The 24,763-nt window shown below is 36.3% G+C and overlaps 1 protein-coding gene across 3 annotated transcripts; it reads left to right on the top strand.

Moving 5' to 3' along the window:
- The first annotated feature begins 7,731 nt into the window (after window positions 1–7,731).
- On the top strand, window positions 7,732–16,233 carry LOC115970850 (bZIP transcription factor 16). 3 transcript variants are annotated; one of them, XM_031090467.1, is made up of 13 exons: window positions 7,732–8,112; window positions 8,502–8,618; window positions 8,744–8,800; window positions 8,894–8,968; window positions 9,534–9,620; window positions 9,721–9,780; window positions 9,918–10,087; window positions 10,717–10,771; window positions 13,204–13,240; window positions 13,352–13,641; window positions 15,370–15,447; window positions 15,566–15,691; window positions 15,784–16,233. In XM_031090467.1, the coding sequence occupies exons 2-13, from the start codon at window positions 8,544–8,546 to the stop codon at window positions 15,898–15,900; spliced, it is 1,227 nt and encodes a 408-aa protein (XP_030946327.1). In that variant the 5' UTR covers window positions 7,732–8,112; window positions 8,502–8,543; the 3' UTR covers window positions 15,901–16,233. The 3 variants fall into 3 exon arrangements, with proteins under 3 accessions (XP_030946327.1, XP_030946328.1, XP_030946329.1); XM_031090468.1 differs by having other exon boundaries at window positions 7,828–8,112; window positions 8,502–8,628; window positions 8,744–8,968; XM_031090469.1 differs by lacking the exon at window positions 7,732–8,112 and having other exon boundaries at window positions 8,546–8,628.
- Window positions 16,234–24,763: the final 8,530 nt, after the last annotated feature.

The raw sequence follows: 24,763 nt of genomic DNA on the forward strand, positions 1-24,763 counted from the left end.
CCCAAATCTAATAGCATGTGAACTTGTTAAATCAAAAGCCCTAAAAACATGCAAAACTATGAACAACCTAAATCTAACATATTCAAAAATCAAGAACATGTGAAGAACTTGAAAATAAAACATGCTTGAATCTTAAGAACTGGGGCATACATTAAATAGGAGGTTTAGAAACCTTAACTGCATGCACTTGCACTCCAAACAAGAAATCATCTATAGGTGATGATTTGTGAATAGGAAGTTGGTCTCTAGGACCAAGCTATCCCTTCTAGCAAGTTGAGACCGAGAGGATCAAAACACCAAAGGAACCTTCCTACTACAAATTTTAGAGAATGCTGATAGAGAGAAGTGAATAAATTTTAGGTTTTTCTCTGAAATTTGGGGAGCTTTGAATTGTTGATGGAGAGGGGCATTTATATTGGAGGATGGGGGGTCAAGGATGAGTCTTTGGGCAATGTGGTTTAAAGAAAATTTGAATTTTTTGAAGTAAAAACGTTGGGTGCAAGGTCAAATTGAGTGGGAGCAAGACAAGCTGAAAAGTGGAAGATTTTTGGGGATTCAAGTCCAAGCCACACCATAAATCATATCCTTAACTAATAGTGTTATGACACATCATTTATTTTAAATTATACTAAAATTAGACCAAGTAAAACTAAGAGTTCATGATCATGTGTGGTTGTGACTTAATTCATGCAAGTGCATGTTACTGTTAAAAATTGTTTTCTTGATATCTTTTAATCCGATTGTCCAATTAAACCCATGAACTATCATTTTGATTTTTATGACCTCAAGATTTTATTTCATGAAATATATTTGGAGATCAAATGGCCAAAATAATAGTTTTGCTCTTGTGACATGATGATGATATGCAATGTAATACAAGTGAGATGCAATGAAATGCAAATGTAGTTAAATGGGAGTTGTAAAATAAGGTGTCTATAGATATCTCTCAATCCATGTGTCCTTTTGTCGAGCCGTTTGTTCTGAGACATCAAGGAATGCTCCTAGTCCAGGAAAGTATGTGCTTTTTTGGGTCCAACATCCATGAGCAGTTAAGAATTTGCATGCAAAGTTAGTACCAAAAGTGCATTTTTAAGAATTTTTCGGCAAATCTTTTTGGACTTCCCAACCTCCATTTTGATCAAATGAGGTGTCATTGGAAAATTTATGAGGTCTACTTTCTAAAGCTACTTGCTTATTATCTCCAACTTTCAAATTGAATGAGATTAAAGCTTTTGAAAAAAGTGTGAAAAAACAAGGTTTGATAAAATAATAATAGTGAGGTAAATTTTTGGGGTTTTATTAGATTGATTTTTATTAAATGAAATTTTAGAAAATTAAGCACACCAAAGTAAGGTTAATCACAAGACCTTTACAATGACACCTTATTTGGGTCATTTTGAGGTCGTTTACTTATAATTCAATAAATTGAACTATAACTAAACTTAAAATGACACATTGCCAAATTTAATTGGTAAGATTTTTTTCCCTTTGCGATATCTTGCTTGTTTTAAGTTTGATTTGGGTCCGTGAACTATAAAACTGAAAGGAATTAAATAATCTACAACATCAGTCAAAAATTATTTTGATTAGATGTTTAAATTTTTTTTTTTTTTTTGAGTAATTCTACGGTATCCCCCTCCAAAAAAGGGGGTACGGTACCCACTAGTAGGTAACCTGCTACATCAAGTTAATTTTTTCTCACATTTGACAGTTCCAACATTACATGTGACAATTCTTTTCTCACATTTGGTGGTTCCCTTACTTTTTTCTCACATTTGATGGTTCCATCCTCACATTGTGCAGCTCCAACAGCACATGTGACAGTTTTTTTCTCACATTTGATGGTTCCTTTACTTTTTTCTCATATTTGACGGTTGCATCCTTATATTGTGCAGTTCCAACATCACTTATGACATTTTTTTTTTCTCACATTTGACAGTTTCGTCCTCACATTATGCGGTTCCAACATCACATATGATAGTTCTTTTGTCACATTGTGTGATTTCCTTACTTTTTTCTCACACTTGACAGTTTCATCATCGCATTGTGTAGTTCCAACATCACATGTGACAGTTCTTTTCTCACATTTGGTAGTTCTCTTACTTTTTTCTTACATTTGACGGTTTCATCTTCACATTGTGTAGTTCCAACATTACATGTGACAGTTTTTCTCACATTTGGTGGTTTCCTTAATTTTTTTTCTCACATTTGATGGTTCTATTCTCACATTGTGCAGTTCTAACATCACATATGATAGTTCTTTTGTTACATTGGGTGGTTCCCTTTCTTTTTTCTCACACTTGACGATTCTATCCTCATATTGTGCAGTCCCAACATCACATGTGACAGTTCTTTTTTTACATTTCATGGTTCCCTTACTTTTATCTCACATTTGACGGTTTCATCCTCATATTGTGCAATTCCAACATCACATGCGACAGTTCTCTTATCACATTTGGTAGTTCTCTTACTTTTTTTTTTTAACATTTGACGGTTCAATCTTCACATGGTGCAGTTCTAATGTCACATGTGACAATTCTTTTATCACATTGGGTGATTCCTTTACTGTTTCCTTACACTTGACGGTTCCATCTTCACATTTTGCAGTTCCAATATCACATGTGACAATTTTTTTCTCACATTTGGTGGTTCCTTTACTTTTTTCTTACATTTGACGGTTCCATCTTCATATTGTACAGTTCGAACATCACATGTGACAATTTTTTTCTCACATTTGGTGGTTCCCTTACTTTTTTTCTCACATTTGACAGTTCTATTCTCACATTGTGTAGTTTCAACATTACATGTGATAGTTTTTTTCTCACATTTGGTGATTTCCTTACTTTTTTTTTCTCATATTTGATGGTTCCCTTACTTTTTCTCACATTTGATGGTTCCATTGTTACATTAAGTGGTACCAACATCGCATCTGACTCTATTTTTGTCACATTCAGTGGTACCCTATTTTTTTATTCTCTAATTTGACAATTCCATTATTACATTGGGTAGTACCAACATTACTTCTGATCGTACTTTTGTCACATTCGGTGGTACTCTATTTTTTTTCCTTACAATTGACAGTTCAATCGCCACAGTAAACATTACCAATATCACATCTGACCATAATTTTACATTTAGGCTTATCATTGAGGTCACCTTTTTACTTATTAATAATCGCTCATCACAATAGTAATTTTTTTTAAAGTTATTAAAAAATTTAGATCTAAAATCTAGAAAAAAAAAAAAAAAAGCATCCCATGAAATTAGCCCAATCACAATAATTACTCTTGTTCACAAAAAAAAAAAAAAAAAAAAAAAAAAAAAAAATCAGCTGGAATTATCTTGGTTTCTTCCACAGATATTTGAACATACCAATTAACTTCCTATGTATCTCCCTTGGTAGCTTTCATCACATTCAGGGGCATACCTCCCTATAAAATAACATAGTTGAGGTCATTTTCTTGATGTTTACATTTTTATTATTTATATATGATGGTGAACCAAAAATTAGACTATCTCCAATTTGTCCATAGTGTTGTTCAAGACTAGAAAGGTCATTCAAGTACAAGAAGGTCGTCCAACATGGAGTCACCTAGACGGCCGCCAATCACTTAGAAATTTTCGGAGTAAATCTATATCCAAAAGCTTATGATTTGGGCCACATTCTACTATTCTGAAGTAGGAGCAAAATTCTTATTCATCACTCTAACTTCCCACTAAGTTCTTAACTTCTGATGGCAATTGTAGAAGTTAAGTCTGAACCTTTTAACTTCCACCCACGTTGAGGAAGTTACTAAACAAGTAACTACTCCAAAACTCACAATAAAAGGACTCAGCCATATGAAATCAAAGTAAGTTTTTCACCACTTATAGAGTTGAAATTCCTGAGTTCAAAAGAGAAAACTAACTTAAGTATCGAAAGGTTCTTGGCCAATTCACCCCGGTCACCTTTGATCTTATGCTTCTTTCTTTTCAGGCCTTCCAAGCAATCTCAAGCCCATTGATGCCCGAAGCATTCAGCCTACTGATTTTCTATGCATCATCAACATATACTATAAAACTGAAGATGTATAACCTTATGTGCTCTCTAATTGTTCTTATACAACATCTGCAACTTAATCATAGTTGTGTGTCTATTGTGGTGTCTAAGGTTGGAAATAGGGTGACTATACAATTAGCAAGTTGTGCAAAAAATCCAATACAAAGATTGTTGACAATTTTGAAATTTTCAGTAAACACTTGAATTGAAACTACAAATCCAATATAAAATAGTCATCAATCAAGGCTACTACACCAGGTTTTATATTTTTTAGGCATTTTCATTATATTCACGTGTGCGGAAGTGTCAAATGACTATGTTTGACACAAGTATAACCACCCCAACTAAAGTGTCTATGCAGTTTTGTTTCATAAAATTATTATTATATTTAGACCCATCTAAAACAAAATATACATCTCAAAAAATTTCCACAATAACAAAAATTACCAATAGAAAAGCTAAAAACAATTAAGTACAATTGGCCGATTTTACCAAACACGAACAACCTAGTTCTTTTTAAAAAAATTATTAAAAAAATTTTGTCATTGAGAGTTTATCAAAATAATTTTCACCATCAATACCAAAAAAGAAATGTTTTTTATATAAAGAATTCAGAATACCAAGTCAGAGGTTGAATTTCAAAACTTCAGGACTTCATGATTATAGGTGGACAAGGAACATGGTGAAAAAATATTCAATATCATACTTGGTCAACCATTGGAACTTTTCTTCCCACAACAAGCTCAAATTGTTTGATACCATCAACCAATAGAGATTTATACATTTCACATCTACAATGTGAAAAATAGCAAACCACTTACATTAATCACTTCCCACAAGAAGCTCAAATTATTTGATACCATCAACCTACAGAGATTTATTCATTTCACATCTACTTCAAAATCAAATAAAACCAATTAATGAAGGGCCTCACTGAATAATGACAGAGCATTGTCCCTCCATAAAACTAATAATCATGGATGTTTTAAAATGCTAATATAGATGGGCTTCATTTTCTATTAATAATCATGGATGTTTTAAGAGCATTTTCATATATATGCATCTTAGCATCCTCACCAATCAAACAACATAAATTGATATCTAAAAACATGCAGGGCAACTCACCTAAACAAGGGTAATGCAACTCACGAAATTCAGGGCTCGTTTGGTTTGTAATTTGTCATCACTCAATTTTCATCACTTAATTTTCATTACTCAATTTTCATCACTTAAAATACTTCAATTTCCCAAACCCCCTATTTGAAACCTTAACTCAGACCCAGTTTTCAACTTCAAAAGTTGCGGCTAGGTTTCACAAAAAAAAAAAAAAAAAAAAAAAAATCAGAGAATTTCTCAAACATTGTGGCTGGGTTTCACAAAAAATAAAAAATAAAAAATCCGTTTGTCAAACATTGCGAATGGGTATGTGGGTTTAATTACGAAAATGCCATGAAAACTGAAAACACCTAAAATGTGTTTTCAGTTTCCATAACTCATTACTCAAAAATCATAGAATTGAGTGATGGAAACAATGATCCAAAACTCATCCAAACAAGTGCTCATTCGTGGGACCCACACGATTTGGCTGATGGAAACAGAAAATTGAGTGATATCACTCAAAACTCATCCCATCCAAACAAGCTTTCAATCTCCCTTTCAATTAAAAATAAAATTCACTAAATTGCAGCATTTTCCAAAAAATTCAGCCATCAAATAAAACAAATCACTGTCATTCTAGTGATTGAAAAATATCTTGTAGTGGAGTATTTCTAGCATTTTTTTATTATTTTTGAACGTTGTTCATTTTCATCTAAAAGCACTAGACTTAATGCCAACTTGTATCGAATACGTTCCGACCAACTCTCCTGCAAAAAGTAGACATTGTTGATGAATAATAAGCTTAAGCAAATTATGCAAAAACTGTAAAACATACTTCCAATAAATATATTACCAACAAGGTTAGATTTTGTTTGATAATTTTTGTATACATGTGCTTAATAACATACATGCTGCAATCATACCTGTAATTTTTTTATTAAGCAAGTGTTGCAGGTAGTTGTATTTTTAATTTAGAAAGGGGGATTGAGCCAATCATGATGGTTAGTCATTTATTCGGTATCATCTTGATTCAGAGTACCTTACCTCACCTAGGAAAAACCAAAGCTAAAATAAACTCTCAATGAGAAATAATGTTAACCTGATTTTTCACAGTAATTGAACTAAAAAAGAAAAAAGAAAAATAGTTAGCTAATCCTAATTTGAAAGTAATCACTGGGCTAAACCTGAAACTATCTATGATCGATGCTTTTATTAAAACATAAGAAAACTATGAACATCAAACAAAGCAAGGGGGATAATGTCCCCAGGTAAGTCTTCAACCCAAACCTGAAGTTCTAGCCCAACCCGAGATTTCTTTGCCAAAGCATCGACAACCTTATTACAATTTTGTTTCACATGGCAATAGTGATCCAGGCAGTCAATGGTGGACTATCAAGCCCTTCGGTGTAAAGATTAATTTGTCAAATATATAAGAACCGAAACTTAAACAAAACAATAATAGCATAAACCCACAAAGTTTAGAGAAATAATATAAACCCATATTAGCTTTAATCATATGTAAAGAGAGAAACTGAAGATTGTGGGTGGTGTCGCCGATTTAGAATGGCAGAAAAGAAGCGCCACCAAGTCGTACGGGAAGAGTTGAAGCACTGCCGAGTTGGATTGGATATAAGTGCGTCGCCGATTTGAGGATGGATTGGAAGAGACGAAATTAGAGAGCGGCGTCGCCGAGTTGGATAGGATGAGAAGAAGCGCCATTGATTTGAGGTTGTGGGTGTGCAGTTGTCTGGTTCTTGTATGGTTTTAGTTGTGATTTGAGGGTTTTGTTTAGAAAGGCAAACTGAGATAAAGCAAGCAGAGGTAGAGAAGCAAACGTGAGAGGAGAAAAGTTTGATGAATGTTATAATTTTTGGTTTATACATAAAACTTGTTTAACGGGTAACCAAAACCTATTAAAATTACATCAATGGTTAAGATTAAAACAATACTAAATGAAGGATTCAGATTTAGAGGGGTACCGTACCCCCTTTTTTTTGGGGGTACGGTAGAATGACCCTTTTTTTGGGGTCAACATATGGGTTGACCGTAGTCAAACTTAGTAAAAGTTTTTAAAAAATTTGGAAAAATTAAATTTAACATGAAAAGATGAAGTTTAGCATTTGGGTAAGAATTTGACTTAGTTTGATAGCAGATCAACTTGGTCAAAGAATGGTTAACAAGGGCATTTTGGTTATTTTGATGTTAAACATGAAAAATTGGATAACCTACCGTCCAATTGGGATAAATATTAACATTTTAAACATTCCCATAACCCCGTGTTTAAAACTATAAATTATACAATTTTGTAAAAAGAGATAAGATTTTGGCATACAAATTGAGGTGGACAAGATATGATATCAACAACAACCGATCGCAATTTACCATATATATATATATATATATATATAAAATAGTTGTGAGAAATGGTGTTGCAGGTAATTGTGTAAGGTAGTGTGAACTTTGAACAGAAACCAGAAAAGACGAAACTAATATTACCCCCTACCGTCCATTATCCATATCATCATTCATCATCAGAGTCACACGTCACAATATCATTCAGAAAAGACTATAAAGAGGATCCCCACTTATCAGGGACAAAAACGGAATTTCACACAGCCGAGAAACAACAGAAAAGGAAAATAAAAAAACAAAAAAATAAAAAAACACCAACGGGACAGTGACAGCGTACGGAGAGCCACAGACTTGGTTCCGTGCACCCTCACCCCGCAAAACACACCAAACGCAAACGCAAACCCAAACTCTCAAACTCAAACTCAAACTCTCAAACCCCAAAACTCAAACAAACCCTAATTTTCTGATCTCTCAAAACTTCAATCTCCCAATCTTGCCCTAACCCTTTTTTCAAATTGACCTCCCTGTCCCCATCGCCAGCTTTCTTCACCAATTTTTGCTCTTCTCGCTCTGGATCAGATTCCTATTTCTCTTCGACTGTTTCGACTTTTAACTTAAAAGCGGTAATTCAATTTTTTTTATAATTAGTATATGTATTGTTCAATTTGAATTGTAGCAATTACTTTCGTGTTAAATTTGTTTGCTTGTTTTTTCTTTTGGGGGTTTTTGATTGGTTGCGGAAGTAGAGAAATTCGTGTGAAATATGATCTGTTTGGTTGCTGAGAAACCGTAGGAATTATTGAGTTTTGAACTTTAGGGCTTTGATTGTTTGGCTTCAAATTTGTGTCTTTTTTTGACATTCCATTGTGATCAATACAATTTTTAGTTTCGTGTACACAAGTGTAACGAGATACAAGGCAAAAAAGATTTTGAGTTATGTGCTCTGTTTGTTTCCTGGGAAAATTCTGGAGGAAAATAGGGCTTAATGATTTAGGTGGTATTTATGTTGTAGGATGGTTTGAAGGAAATTTTGGGCAAGTGGTGATATTGAAACATGGGTAGCAGTGAGATTGATAAACAGGCAAAAGAGAAGGAGCCGAAGACTCCTCCAGCTACTACAACTGCGCAGGTTTACTTGAGTAATTCCTAAATTTGTTAATGAGTTTGTCACTGATAAGTTTGTGGGGGGTAGTCTCATGATCATATGTGCTATGTTTTATAATTTTTACTTAAGATATTTATTTGGTTTCGCAGGAGCAGTCTACCGCTACTACCACTGGTGCAGTTAATCCTGACTGGTCGGGATTTCAGGTTCTATAGTGAAAAGCTGTTATTTGGGCAGTTATGTTTTATGTTGTGTTTGGATTGTTATATGGGTTGGTTGTTTTTCCCCCCCCTTCACAGGCATATTCTCCTATACCTCCACATGGGTTCTTGGCTTCAAGTCCCCAGGCTCCCCCATATATGTGGGGGGTTCAGGTATATTTATTTTTATTTTGGTATTACAAGAATATTGGGATGATGATGATTAATTGAACCTTGTGCATGTTATGAAATTACACAATTTGGGTAGTCAACTGACCTTTCTAACTGGTTTTTAGATTTCTAAGAGTGGAAAGTGTTGGCCGAACAGTAATTAAACATTGTTTGGTCTAATTCTAAGGGCAGTGTTTATTACAGGTGTGGATTCACACACTGCCCAAAATACACTGAACTCGTGACTTTAAGTCACAATTTCAATAACAGGTTTTTCCTTGTTCTAATATTTTAATCTAGAGAGCTGGGATAAATTAGTGTCTGTGTATGTGAGCCTGGGCATGTTCTTGTGCCTTACTGAGCTTATTTTTCATTTAGTTCATTGTTAATTTTGGTGCTAGAACAAGATAAAATTTTAATATTTGCTGCTCCAAAATTTGAAGGCATCAGGTGTCATTCCTTGTTCACTTATAATGTCTTGCATATATGCCTCTTAACTATCTTGGAAAGATTGCAGAAAGTTTCTTCAAGTTCACCTTAATGAGTTTAAAATAATGTTGGATTGCAGCATATTATGCCTCCCTATGGTACCCCTCCACATCCATATGTTGCAATGTATCCACATGGTGGCATATATGCGCACCCATCCATTCCGGTATTTCTTGTGAATACTTTAGTTGCAGTTCTCAGATTGTCACTATATCCTTATGTTCCGCTTGTAAATTAACTCTTTTCTATGAAATAATTTCAAACAGGGATCTTATCCTTTTAGTCCTTTTGCCATGCCTTCTCCAAATGGAATGGCTGAGGCTTCTGTGAGTTTCCTATGCTATTATGTCTTATACCTATCAAAAAAAGAGTTTCCTATACCATTATGTCTTTAATTTTGCTACTGAAAAGACATGCCTTTGTCTGACTACATGAAGAGAATAATTTTTGAATTTGCTATTAGGGAAATACACCTGGCAACATGGAAGCAGATGGTAAGCCATCTGAGGTGAAGGAAAAATTGCCCATCAAAAGATCGAAAGGAAGTTTGGGCAGTTTGAATATGATAACAGGGAAGAATAATGAGCATGGTAAAACATCAGGTGCATCTGCTAATGGAGTTTATTCTAAAAGGTATGGTGGCCATATATAGCGATTAGATGATTGTAAAATATCTTTTGGCAATTTGTTTATGCTTGGTGTTAGTTAGATGATTATGACTGTTGACTATTGATTACTGCTCATGGTCCTTTTTTTTGGTGGTGGGGGGTTAGTGAGCTTCAGCTTCAGTGGCACTCCGCCCTTGTAAGAGCAAGGTAGAGGGTAGGTTGTGGGTTCAAGACCTGCTAGATGTGTATATAACGTACTAATACCCAAAAAAATGTCTTGTTTTCTATTTTTTGAATGCTTTATAATTACTCCTGGCTCTTTTTGGATGCGAAGAAAGAGATTTTTTCTTTAAAGCTTCTTTTTTAATTTTTATTACTGATACAGTTCATGAAAATTCATGAATGTTGTCATAGAATTTATAAATACTCTTCACATTTTCAGAGATTATTTTGTATAGAATTCATGATTTGTGATTTGAGATCCCTATGTTGCTTTGTTGAGTCATGTTGCTTTTGCCTTTATTGACCTGTCAGCTGTCACTACTACCAATTTCTGTCCTGGTTTGATGGTGTATGTCACTGTGAATGTTTATAACATTGAATAATCATTGTTACTGTTCCATGCTGTTACCAACCTGTATTCGGGACATGCAGTGCTGAGAGTGCAAGTGAAGGTACAAGTGATGGAAGTGATGCAAATTCTCAGAGTGTAAGTTCCATGCCACCAATCATTTATTTTGCTAATATGCTTTTTATTTTTTTATAAGCTTGGTTTGGCTAGGAACCCATGCTCGTTCCATCTTGCTATTTATAGATAGAACTTTCTGTGTCTGAATCTATTGCTCCTGTTTTAATGCACTAGTTAAATTTTTGGTTTTTAACATCTAGTGACCCTATTTGAATACTTTGCCATGGTCGTTGTTCCCTTATCATTTGTAGTGTTGCATTGCTTTGAGTAATATGTTTACAGGTTGCTTGATAGTAGTTGGCACATCGTTGATTTCTCTCTCTCTCGCAATACATTTTTTTTTGTTGTGTTCCCCTCATTTTAGTTTGGGAGGTCACTGGTGATTCTTGATGATTCTGCTTGAATTTGAGCTGTTGTGAGCTTTTTTTTGTCCGGTGTTCTATTTACTGTCAGCATGTTATGTGAGCCACAATTATATGGTGGCAACAAGTATCAGGTGGTAAATTCTTAGGCATTTTGAAACAAAAAGATTCTGATTATTAAAGCAACTGCGAGGGTCTGAATACAAGATTGGGCTGCAAAAGCCTTGCTAGAATTGATTTCTGATTTTCCAACCTGTTGTTGCAACACCTGTATCATTTGAGAACAGTCTTGCTTTATAATTTATCTTTGGCTAGTCATTTGGACCACCTATTCTATTATTGTGCTTTGCCCTCTAAAACCCATGGAGATAAGTTATCACTGGAATGTGACAGCAAACAAAAAAGTGTGACTTGTAGGCTTATCAATAAAAAAAAAAGTGTGCTGTGGAATAACTCTGACTAATGGAATAACTCTGACTAATGTAAAGTTGATATTAAAAAAAAAAAAAACTTATAACAATTAATTTATAGAAGGTTTATGTGGAGGATAAATATTAATCTTTCTTAGACAATGTAGAAGTACTTCATAACTACTATAGTTCTCCAATGAAACAATTAAGCACAAATTGATCACTGTTTTCACAGCTAAAAGCATAAAAAGGAGCAATAACGATTAGATGAAGTTTTAAATGTATTGCTTCAGATCTTTTCTATGTTTGGGGTCTGTTGTGTTATGTCGAAAAGTGTTATTGAGCTACTTTGTTGTTGGAGGAACCTAACCCCTTTATCCCTGTTGTGTTCTTTGTGGAGGGAGAGGAATCATCTTGCATTCAAAGGTGTGGAAGTCGTGGTTATCCAGCTAAAATTTTCTTTTGAGTGGTCTTGTGTACATGAGAGTATCTTATGTATGTAAGATAAAGTAATTTATGTACTAGGAAGCATGGATACAGATATGATAGGTGACATGGCAATTTTTGAAAAAGTAGGACATGGGTACGGCAAGGATACATATATTAATTATTTATTAAATATATTTTTATTTATATTTTCTATATATTGTTAAGTATTTTTTTATATATAATGTTAAAACATATATCAATTTAAGAGCAATAGTGGATAATAAAGTGAATACATAACTATTAAATGGTTTTTAGAAATTAGAATACAAGATTGAAAAATAGGGCACAAGTTAAAACAGCATTATGGACTTGATAATGAAAAAAAGGGCACAAGTTATACATATATATAACTTGTGTGCGTATGTGTGTCTAATTCAAATATCACGTTGGACTTTGGGGAAGGGTCCAAGACTTATTTAAGTCTGAGAGTTCCAATGCTTTGTCACGTGCCCAGGCTCACAAAACTAAAAAGGATAGATAAAAGATAAACAAGGCAGTGAAACTAGACAAGAGCAGGAAATGAAAAGTAAAAAATGAAGAACAAAAGGAAGGACCAGAGGAAGAAGACTGCTCTGCTTCGTCTGCGATGGGCTGGGGTTGTTCTTCAGGCAACCAGCACAAGGTGGCGACCTACCATACTGTGTTTGTTAGTCATTTTTTTTTTTTTTTTTTTTTTTTTTTTTGCATGAGGCGTGTCCTGACCATGTCCCAAATGTGTCCAAGCTATGTTCGATTATTCAAAAAAAAGGGAAGGACATGCATGCAGCTGTGTCCCGTACATGTCCGACACTGGCACGGCAGGCAAATTGCCATGTCTGTGCTTTACAGTATGTATATCCTATGTACATGAGATACTCTTCTGAAATAAAATTTATTAGATATTAAAAAAAAAAAAAAAAAAAAATTCAGGTCTATAGCAACATATGTATTTTAGGTGTATGTTAAGTTAAATGAAATAACATCCAAGCCATCCTTTGACCGCCTTGCCTTGAGGTAAGTCTACATTGAGCTTCTGAAAATGCATCCTATTAATACTTAACCTGGAGATGGTGTGTTACTTGGTCTGAATTAGTGTTTATATCTGCCATCACCGCGTGGGGTAATCCCTGGAGCAGTTATTATTTGTGTTTTGTTCTCCTGTCTTCCATTCCAGATAAGAGAAAACTCTCACATCTTACTTTGGTTTTTGTAGGATTCACAACTGAAGTCGGGGCAAGATTCTATGGAAGGTTTAACAATGATTTTTTTTATTAATGAAAAAAGCATACATGATAATGATCTTATCTTCCAGCTGCAACGATATGCATATTTGAATAATTCCATGTTTTTTTTTTGCCCAGCTGAAGCATCTCAAAATGGAAATTCTGCGCATGGACCTCAGAATGGGGGACCAAATACACCTCATGCAATGGTGAATCCAGCAATGGCCATGGTGCCAATGTCAGGTGCTGGTGCTGCTCCCTTAGCTGTTGCTGGTCCCACCACAAATTTAAATATCGGAATGGATTATTGGGGTGCTCCAACTTCATCAGCTATTCCTGGAATGCGCGGGAAGGTTCCTTCTACTCCTGTTGCAGGAGGAATCGTTACTGGATCACGGGACAGTGTTCAGTCACAGCTTTGGCTACAGGTTAATCTGAGTCCAAGAATTGTTGAATTTCTAATTCTGTTGACCTGCTTAAACCGCAGTAGTTCTCTAGTAAGGCCATGTTAAATTATTTTCACAGGTCCTCCCCATTTATGAAAACCCATGAAACATGGGCTTAGTAATAGCATTCTAAATTTTTGGTTGCTGGCTGTGAAACTTGGTGAAGATGGATACATTTCAGTGCATGCTGAAGTGTGCATCTCCAAGTTGCTTAAGTTTGAAAATCAAGTATGCATATGGGCTCAATATTATGATTCAAGTCATAAGTTTCTGTATGGAAAATTGTACAAACTGCAATGTGAAAATGATATTATGTGTCTAGATAGGAAATTATGCAGATATGCGGTTATCATAAGATCCTGAAATGGCTGTATTATTTTGATCATGATATGCATTGATCAGATGGAGTTCTTAATGATGCATAAAATTGGAAGAGTTTGTGTGGATCAAGCATATATATAAATGGACACAACTCTGATATCTAATTTACTGAAAAGAGCATTTACCACCTTAGTCTTTTTTTATTTTATTTTTTATGATTTGCTCATTGGAGCTATATGTTCTATCAAATCACAGCTCATAGTAAATTGCTTTACTTATATTTGGCTTCCATCTTGTGCACAACCAAAGTAACCAAAGTAACCTTTCATTCTCTTTGCCATGCTTGTATCATCTTTAGAATTCCTCTTGTATTCTCTTGTTCTGCTTTCACTGTAGCCTCATTCAAGTAAAAGCCCATATAATCGTAGTCCAGAACTTTATTTTACTATTGTAACCTTTCATTCTCATTCCATCCCCATATCAGCTCGGTCTAATTCCTTTCTTTCTCCTGTTCTGCTTTTACTGTAGTCTCTTTCGAGTGTGTACATTTGTTTTTTATTTTTTTTCTGGACACTTACCCATCAATATCATCATTTCTTTTCTGGTATTGTATATCTGCAATAAATCAGTTTGATGACAGACTCAACCCAGCCTATTTGAGACAATGTTGCTCTGGTCTCAACTGCTTCTGTTACATTTTGTTATCAGTTATCACTTACCCATCCATAACCTTTTTGCTGATAGCTGGAAACCAAACATTTTTTAAACCGGTTTTAAAATAAAGATGAAATTTTGAAAAAGATAACTTTTTCTGCTTCTATGTTTTTATATCTTTTTGATCAAGTGACTTCAGAATTTTCCAGGCAAGGGCATTCAGTGCTGGGCAATAATTATTTTGCGGCAAGAGGATCTATTCTCAATTGTAAAGATGTGTGCTTAAGTTCCTCCTGTTCTAAACTGTCGAGCACTGTTGTCTCACATTTGTTCGACAAAATTCATATTGGATTTAATACAAAAATTAGCTAGAAACCCTCACAGGTGACATAGAAAGGGATAAGAGGAATATATATATATATATATATATATATTTTTTTTTTTTTCCATATAAAAAAACAGTAAATAAAAATTTATCCTTCAACCATATTTCATGTCAAGAGTAGCAGTTTTATTAGGTGTTTTAAATTTGATTTGTGTTTTGTTGACATTTGTGATGGTTCAAGACTTACTGTTGCACTTGTATGTATATTATTATTATGTACTGCTTTCCACCTGATTCGAGAGCTTCCAGCTAATAGTAGCTACAATTAAAAGCCAAGCATTTTCTATTCTGAAGCTTCACTGTCATATGTAAATTGTATTTTACATATATACACTGTTTTGTGGATTTAGGATGAAAGAGAACTTAAGAGACAAAGAAGGAAGCAGTCGAATAGAGAATCTGCTCGTCGATCCAGGTTGCGTAAGCAGGTAAGGAAGTGTCCCTTGAATCTTTTTTTTTTTTTTTTCCTGAAGTCCATTCTAGCTGCCTTGCATCACTTGCTTCCATATCAATTCATTGATTTATGCATGCATTCTTTTGAGTCAGGCGGAATGCGATGAGCTAGCTCAGCGTGCCGAAGCCTTGAAAGAAGAAAATTCCAATCTTAGATCAGAAGTGAACCGGATCAGGAGCGAGTATGACCAGCTACTTGCAGAAAATGCTTCACTCAAGGTGATGGTTGGATCAGTTCCACTAAAAGTTTTAAGTTTTCTGTTTGCTTAAACTTTCTTACTCATCTAGTTATTAAAATACTGTATCTGCAGGAGAGACTTGGGGAAGTTCCTGGGCATGAAGATCTAAGGTCTGGCAGGAATGACCAACATTTGAGTAGTGACACTCAACAGACTAGGCAAACAGAGCTTGTGCAGGGTAGTCACTAGGATGTAGCTACCTTGCTTCGTGCTGCTTTCCAGGAGCATAACCTAACCAATTAGCAACAGGAAGTTCCTATTTTGCATAGCGTGTAGTTGAAATTTTATCAAAGCTGACCTTTATAGCGTTAGGATCTGTTTATTTTCACATCCTCCCCCTTTTCCAATTTGGCCTATATAACATTTTAAGTACCTGAATGGTGTGTTTAAGTGTGAAACTGATCGTACCCGTAACTGTTTTAGAGGGTAATACTCACACTTATATCTGTATTAGATTGGTTAATGAAAGTGTAACTCGGATGGAATGATAATCAACTTATATAGATTTTTTTTTTCCTTCAATGTTTTATTTTTTTTCTTGCCATCTCCTTGTTAATCTTCATGCTAATTGATGATGATGCAATGCTGAATTTGTTGGACCAAAGGACCGAGTTGTTTCTGGTGCATAAGAATACATCTGACTATCTGAGAACTAAGATTTCATCATATTCTAGCACTTTTCTTTTGCCTTTTTTGTTTTTGTTCACTTCCAAATCCTATTCCAAGAAGAGAATTGCATATCAACAGAAGTCAGTCCACTTTAAACCATAGAAAGCGTGGGAGTTCACCAGTTACTATAATATAGTAATCCAGAGACTTTCTGTGTCTGAGAGATGTGTAGAACCTGATGGGAAAATCAGGCACAGAAGTTGTATTGTATGGATTATGGAAGGGTCTTTGAAAAAAAATCAAATGAACAATCCTAGACTTTAATACTTGCTTGTGGAAAAAAAAAGGGGATACCATAGTTTAGGAGAGAGGCCCGGCTGCCTCTGATTAGCCAGACATTCTTCTCTCATCATTTTCTCCAATCAGTCATGGGGGGAGTTCGCAGATTTTTCATTGAATCCAAGTTTTTTCAATTAGTTGTAGAGGAAGGGGATGTTATTTCTTGCTACGTATTTTTGAGAGGGGCAAATACTTTATGAGACCAGTCTTCATGGGCAAGATTGTAGCACAATGGCTGATGGAATATTGAACACATTGTTGTTGGGGCAAATTCCAAACAGTTTTTTACATTCAGAGACGGTGACATTGCTTATACTCTCCAACGGAGCACCAATTTTTCTAGTCAGTTCTTACTATTGACTGAACTTAAAGTTGGTGGGTCTAGGAGGTCGATTATTATCCCTGAAGGCAAAGAGAAATATGGTTGGATGGTTTTTGGGCTTGAACTTAGAAAGATGTTGTATCCTTCCCAATTTGTGGTGGGTGGAACTGGTCATCCAAAATTTATCCCTCAGGTGCATAGGCATAATTTGGAGGTTCAAAACTTTAGAATTTTTGTTGAAGCTGTGCAAGGCTATCATGGAAAAGTAGAGGATAGAAAGCAGCAGCAGCAATTAGGTACCACAGACAAGGGGAAGATGACACAGTTGGTGATGAATCAGAGATGTTCAGGTGCCAAGATGGGGGATCTTCCGGTGGACAAGCCTGATAAGATGGTGGTGGGAGGAGGGGATAGGAGGGAGCAGGACATTAATGTGGAGACAGAATTAGGTGAGCAAAATCCGATAGGAATTAATAAGAGATCTCTATTGAAATTCAAGTCAAATTGGAGTGTACATGGTTATGGAAATAAACGTGATTTGAGGAATCTTGACTGGACAGCAATATGATTGACTATAGAGGTGAATGGGGAAGGAAAAAGGAGGGTGGTATGGAATTCTTATAAAGGTGGTTTGAGGAGTCCTATTTGGTGAAAAGAAATCGGAGGGAGCTGGTGGTGGATACTCCAAGAGGGTCACGGGTTCACACAAATCCTAAGGTGAATAAAGGTGGATTGAGGTATTCCAAGTGGGTCAGTCAGAGGGAACACGTGGTGGGTCCCTCTAGAAGATCAAAGTTTCACTACTTCCTGTGGTGGGCTTTGATTGTGAGTGGGCTTCAAGGGAAAGTAATAAAATGAAAATTGTGGGTTTAAGTGTGAAAACCAAGCTGGCCCAACCTGGTTTGGGATATACCCAGCTGCCCGAGGCAATTTTCTCAAGCCCAAGCACTTGTGTAATGGGCGAGTCATCTGCAACAACGGCAGAAGCCTCCTCAGATAAACCCAAGTCCTTGACGCCTACTGAAGAGATGGCAGATCGTCAAGCAGAGTCTCCAACCGGCTCCGATAGCCTCACGGTGGGTTGGACAGAGGCTGTTTGTAGCTATTTGGATGGGTTCATCTCCGACGGCCTAGTGGTGCCTCAAATGACGGCTGGGAATGGTTCTTTTTGCCTTGGGGTGGCTCCGATGGAGATTGGTTGTAGTTCCTATGATGGGTTTAGCTCCGATGGACACATAGTGACTCCAATGGAGTTGGATAGAGCTGGGGTCAGCTCTGGTGACTCTGTTATGCTTCAGGGTAAGGTCGATTGGGTAGTTATGCCAATTTCTATGGGTTTCTTCTTGGCAGCAACCCTTCTTAGAATGATGGGTGCTGGGTTGGTGGATAATGGTGTTTATGGTGTGAATAAGGCTAGAAGTGGGAATGGAGTGCATTTGTCTCAGGGGGTGGATGACAAGTGCACTAGGCAGATTGTTGTTTTTGAGAATGATCAGCCCGATCTGGGGGTCTCGATGGAGAAGGGAGGGGCTAGCTCAGAAGTAGCTTGTTTGGGTGAGGAGGAGAGTTTTACAAATTGTAAGCCGTTATCCTTTATCGCTCCTCCGGGGCTGGACTTGTTGACGAAAATGTACAAGGATAATGAGGTGTTGGGTCTGGGTAGTAGGTTGGATGTCTCAAGTTGGGTGAAGCATAGGATCCTAGGTTTTAGTAAAGTGGTTGAGCTTTCTGTGAATCTTCATGAGAGGTTATGCATCGACTATCTTCAAAGTCTAGAAAGGGGGATGGAGGTAGTTATCGAATGATGGAAGAAAGCAACGGCTAACCAAAAGGCAGCCTTCTCAACGGGTAAAGGGAAAAGAGAGTTGAGGAATTTAATCTCCTTGGTTAATTATGATGGGCGATAGGGTGTTGGTAGTGTAGTAGAAGAAGTAGTGGGGAATTGATAGTATTAATGAAGTTGAAAATGATTTCTTGGAATGTTAGAGGATTGAACGACGCCCAGAAACGTTTGGTGGTCAGAAATTTGTTATGGGAGTGGAAGTATGATGTTATTTGCCTTCAAGAAACAAAGCTTGTCGACATTGATAGACAGATGGTTTGGGGTTTGTGGTGTTGTCCATATGTGGATTGGGTAGTTCTAGATGCTGATCAAACGGCTGAGGGAGTCTTGATTATTTAGGATAGAAGGGTTTTAGAAAAGTTAGAGGTTCTAGTGGGTTCATTCTTAGTGTCGGTTCAATGGAAAGGGGTGGAGGATGGTTTTATTTGGGCATGTATAGGGGTGTATGGCCCAAATGACAACAATATGAGGGGTTATTTGTGGGATGAGTTGGTTGGTATTCAGCAGTACTGGAATGTTCCCTGGTGATGTTTTGGGGATTTTAATGTTGTTCGCTTCCCCAGTGAACGGAGGGGTGGATCTCGGCTTACTTTGGCTATGGAAAAGTTTTCTAAATTTATCGAGGACCTAAACTTGATAGACTTTCCTTTGGAGGGAGGGAGTTATACATGGTCTAGTGGTATTAACCAACCATCCATGTCTAGGATTGATAGAGCTCTGGTGTCATATGACTGAGAGCAACACTTTCCTGATGTGATCCAGCGGATTCTACCATGACCTATCTCAGACCATTTCCCAATTCTTTTGGAGGCAGGGGGTATGGCGAGGGGGAAAAGTCCCTTCTGATTTGAGAATATTTGGTTGAAAACGGATGGGTTAGTTGATAGAGTTGATTCATGATGGAATCACCATTCTTTCTCGAGTACACCTAGTTATGTGTTTGCCAAAAAATTGAAAGTTTTGAAAGAAGACATTATTCAATGGAATCGCCAAGAATTCAGCAATGTTGGCTGCAAGAAGAAAGAATTATTGGGGGCTTTAGAGTCGCTAGACGCTAAGGATGGGGTTCTTGGACTCACTGAAACAGAGATGTTTGAGAAACGAAGTGAGATCGCAAATAGAGCATCTTCTTTCTTTAGAGGAGATCTCATGGAGATAGAAATCGAGGATGTTGTGCATTAAGGAGGGTGATCATAAAACTAAGTTCTTCCACAAGATGGCTAATTCCCATAGAAGGCATAATCATTTGAGTTTCTTAGAAGTGGATGGGGTGATTTATGAGGAAGGAGCAGAAGTGGCTGCTTAGGTGGTTCAATTTTATAAAACTCTGTATCAAGAGTCCGAAGAGTGGAGACCTTTTATGGAAGGTCTAGAGTTTGATCAAATTGAGGAGGCGAAGAGGGGTTGGATGGAGAGGAGGTTTGAGAAGGATGAGATAATACAAGTGGTTAAAGATATGGAAGGGGATAAAGCTCCAGGTCCAAATGACTTTTCTATGGCCTTTTTCCATCACTGCTGGAGAGTGGTAGAAAGTGATGTTTTAGCAATTTTTGAAGAGTTCTATCAGCACTGTAAGTTTGAGAAATCTCTAGATGCCACCTTTTTAGTTTTAATCCCTAAGAAGAATGATGCCTCTAACATTTGAGATTTCAGACCTATTAGTTTAGTGGGGAGCTTGTATAAGATCTTGGCCAAGGTTTTGGCAAATCGATTGAAAGTAGTGTTAGATCAACTAATATCTGAATCTCAGAATAATTTTGTGGGAGGTAGACAAATCCTTGATTCAGTTCTCATTGCCAATGAGTGTGTGGACAGTCGGACGAAGAGTAAGATTCCTGGGGTAATCTGTAAGTTAGATATTGAGAAAGCATATGACAATGTGAATTGGGAGGCACTTCTGAAGTTGATGAAGAAAATGGGCTTTGGGGAGAAATGGTGCAGCTGGATTCGAACTTGTATCTCGACAGTGCAGTTTTTTGTGTTAGTCAACGGGTCTCCAACTAATTTCTTTGGAAGCTCTAGAGGTTTGAGACAAGGGGATTCGCTGTCTCCCATGTTATTTTTAATTATGATGGAGGTGTTTAGTAGGATGGAGAAGAGAATGGAGGGGACAAGATTTCTTAGTGGCTTTAGGGCAGATGGCAGGAGGGGCAGAAAGGAATGTGTTTCGCATTTGCTGTTTGTAGATGATACCATTTTGTTTTGTGAGGCAGCGGTGGAGCAAATCCTACATATTTGATTATTGCTACTTTGTTTTCAGGCTATGACCGGTTTGAAGGTTAACGTAGCTAAGAGCGAAATGGTTCCTATAGCAAAGGTAAATAGTGTGCGCTTTGGCAGAGATATTGGGTTTTAGGGTTAGGACCTTGCCAATGACTTATCTTGGTATGCCGCTGGGAGTGTCCCATAAAGCCCCCTCTATTTGGAACCCTATATTAGAAAAAATTGAAAGAAAGTTAGCAGGTTGGAAGAAGTTGTATTTGTCAAAAGGTGGCAGACTGACATTGCTTAAAAGCATGCTATCTAGCCTCCCTACTTATTTTTTATCTCTTTTTTCACCATTCCTACACATGTGGTGAACAAAATTGAGAAGCTGCAAAGGGACTTCTTGTGGGGTGACACTAAGACACATTTGTTGGGTTGGGATAAGGTGTGCATGTCTATGGCTGATGGCAGTTTGGGTATTAGGAAGTTAACCACGTTCAATAAAGCCTTACTTGGAAAGTGGCTTTGGCGTTTTGGGATCGAGGAGAATAGGCTGTGGAGGAGAGTGGTAGCTTTGAAATTTGGGGAAGATTAGGGGGGGGGATGGACCTCTAAGTTTGAAAGGGGTGCTCATGGGTGTGGTCTGTGGAGAAGTATTCGGATGGGATGGAAAATTGTTTGCAAAAATGTCCACTTTAAGGTTGAGATGGGGGATAGAGTGAATTTCTGGACAAACTTGTGGAGATCTTCCTCTCCAGTTGGCTTTTTCGACCTTGTACACTTTTGCTGCAAACAAAGAAGCTTCCGTAGAATCATCTTTGTTGTTCCAAGGAGCGGAGAATAGGAGAACTTGGGATGTTCGCTTCATTCGGGGTCCTTATGATTGGGAGGCAAATGTGGTGGATGATTTCTTTTGATTCTTGGCATCCTATCTTCCCCTTGTAATTGAGGGTGATCGTATGAGATGGAAGTTGACAAAGAAAGGGGATTTTACTATCCGCTCATTTTATCACAAGTTACATGATTCTTCTTCCATTGTCTTTTCATGGAAAGGTATTTGGAAGGTTAAGGCACCCCGGCGTGTCTCTTTCTTTGTTTGGATAGCGGCATGGGATAGGATTCTCACAAGAGATAATCTGAGGTCTAAAGGTTATGACTTTGTTGATTGGTGTATTATGTGTTGGTGTTGTGGGGAGATAGTGGATCACTTGTTGTTACATTGTGGAAAGGCTTATCGACTGTGGTGCTTTGTCTATAGAATCTTTGGGATTTCATGGCTCCCCTTTGGTACGAAGTCTGATATTCTTTTTAGCTGGTGAAATTGGTTGGGGAAGCGTTCATCTCACATTTGGAATTTAGTTCCATTGTGTCTGATGTGGTGTATTTGGAAGGAACGTAATCGGCGGACATTTGAGGATTTGGATAAATCCGATGACCAAAGGCTTGCTCTTTTTTCGGGTTCCCTTTTTGATTAGGCTAGGGTTTGGGGACTCACATCTAGTGATTCTCTTCCGTTCTTCCTTAGCTCTCTTCTTCTTTGTTCTTAGTGTTCTTCTTCTCTTATGTTTGTACTTTTCTTTCTTTTCTTGTACGTTTGATATGCTAGTGCTTCTTTGCATTTAGCAATTTATTGAATATACATGTTTCTTACCTATAAAAAAAAAAAAAGAGAACTAAGATTTCATTTAAAGCATTGTGGATGAATATCATAAATTAGCAACATTTTAAAAAAGAGAAATGCTATGGATACAACAAAAAAGCACAACAATTTCACAATATTCTTAAATTAGTGACCCAACTTACACACATGGGCCACCACAATCTCCAATTGGCATGTTAATTTGGGAATGTTGTGAAATTGTTGTGGCTTTTTGTTGTATCTATAGAATTACTCATTATTAACTAGGACTTTATTGAGAGGGGAGAGGGGGGAGAACATGAATTGGAATATTTGAATATTCAAGAATAACAAGTATACTAAAATTTAAAATGATATTATTACATAAAAAATTTGTTTCACTCTCCTTTAAAAGTTGTCATAGCTGGAGTTCGTAGTGTGCTTTTATAACAAATATCTTTAATTTTTTTTATCATATAATAATAAGTAAAAAAAAATTTCAAAGGAACAGGTGCGTACGTCCCTAACAGCTAGTTTTAGAGTTTGCGGCTTGTTTGAAGATAAATCAGTCTAATAATGGCTTTAATACGGAGGGCGAATTCTTGTACCTATTCTGTAGAAACATTGGTCACAGACTCACATGGCAACTTCCATCAACTCCTCCATTTGTTAAATTCAATACACAGCTAGCTCAGGAAATTAAAAGCATGAAGGAGTTGGAGGTGTCTCATTTTATTTTTGGACTAATGGTTTGTTTGTTATATGGTCTCCTCATATCATATTAGAATTAGAGTAAGCTCTCTCCTTCGTTGCGTGATTGCAAAAAATGTGCTGAGTCGAGATTTTCCAACATATGGTATCGTGAAGCCAACATGTGTACTGTTCACATTTTGAGAAAACTGTAGGAAGAAGATCGAACATGAGCCAACATATTCATCAGGTTATCCCCCCATTTTCATTTTGTATCAATCTCTTGTTTGGGATCTCATGACAACTCCAACATGACAACTTCGTATTTTTAATGATCCCTAATACTTCTTCTACCCTTACTTTTTCTTGAATAAATCATTCCTTTTTTAATCTATTAAAAAAAATCCATAATATGTTCATAAATATGATTGATTTTCTCTGGAAAAATTAAACTAATCATTCTTGTGTTATAAACAAATGAAGGTGACCTTCAAAGTTTTACAGTACAAGAATTCCCCCAAGATTTCGTAAGATCTTTATCACTAACTTCGATATCTTACAAAGATTTGACCTGTTCTGAACTTGGGAAGATGACGGTCAAACTTATAAATTTTTCTTCTTTATATTTTCCTCTTAAGATTATCTCTCTATTTTAAACCATAGTTAGTAAAACATGGTACATGTTTAATACAGTAAGTATACGGATGAGAATAAATCGACATCTTTAAAAAAAAAGTACATTTCAAAAATTTGGTAGAAAAATACAAAAACAGTGAAGAAAAGGAACATATTGTACAAGTATAATATGTTTATTTATGAAAAATTTGTAACAAAAATACAGAAACATATACCACATATATTTTTGAGATAAATACAATAATTTTTGCATCATAACCTTTTAACTCTTGTCAAACATGGCAAAAAGTCTTGTAACTCAGCTAGTTGACACTTTCTAATGATGGAGATATCCATAGTTTAAATTCCCTTTACCTCAAACTATTGAATTATTATATAAAAAACACTCATTTCAATAATTATCGAAACAACCCAATATAACCACGTTTACAAAACTAAAAATAATTGTTAAGAGTTTCGTAATTTAGTGATAAATTCTCCTCTTTTTTTATTAGGAAAATTTTGATTTAATTTTTTTTAATTATTATTGATTTAAAAAATTATATATATATATATATATATAGGAGGTTTTGCTAGAACTACTAGAGGCTGTATGGGTGTCTAAGACAGCAAGTCGAGGATCAATACTCCTTGAAGGGGTGGTTGGTTCCTTCTTAACTAGTTCCTCAAGCTTCTGGGTGACAATTTCTAAGGCTTTTTTATCCTTAGACCTGAGGTTGGTTTGCCTAGTAACTGGTAGCTTGACTAGAGGTTTCTCTAGAGTTAGGATAGGTTTGGCTTGGTTTCCTAG

The sequence above is a fragment of the Quercus lobata genome, chromosome 12 (genome assembly GCF_001633185.2).
Source record: "Quercus lobata isolate SW786 chromosome 12, ValleyOak3.0 Primary Assembly, whole genome shotgun sequence".
NCBI lineage: Eukaryota > Viridiplantae > Streptophyta > Magnoliopsida > Fagales > Fagaceae > Quercus > Quercus lobata.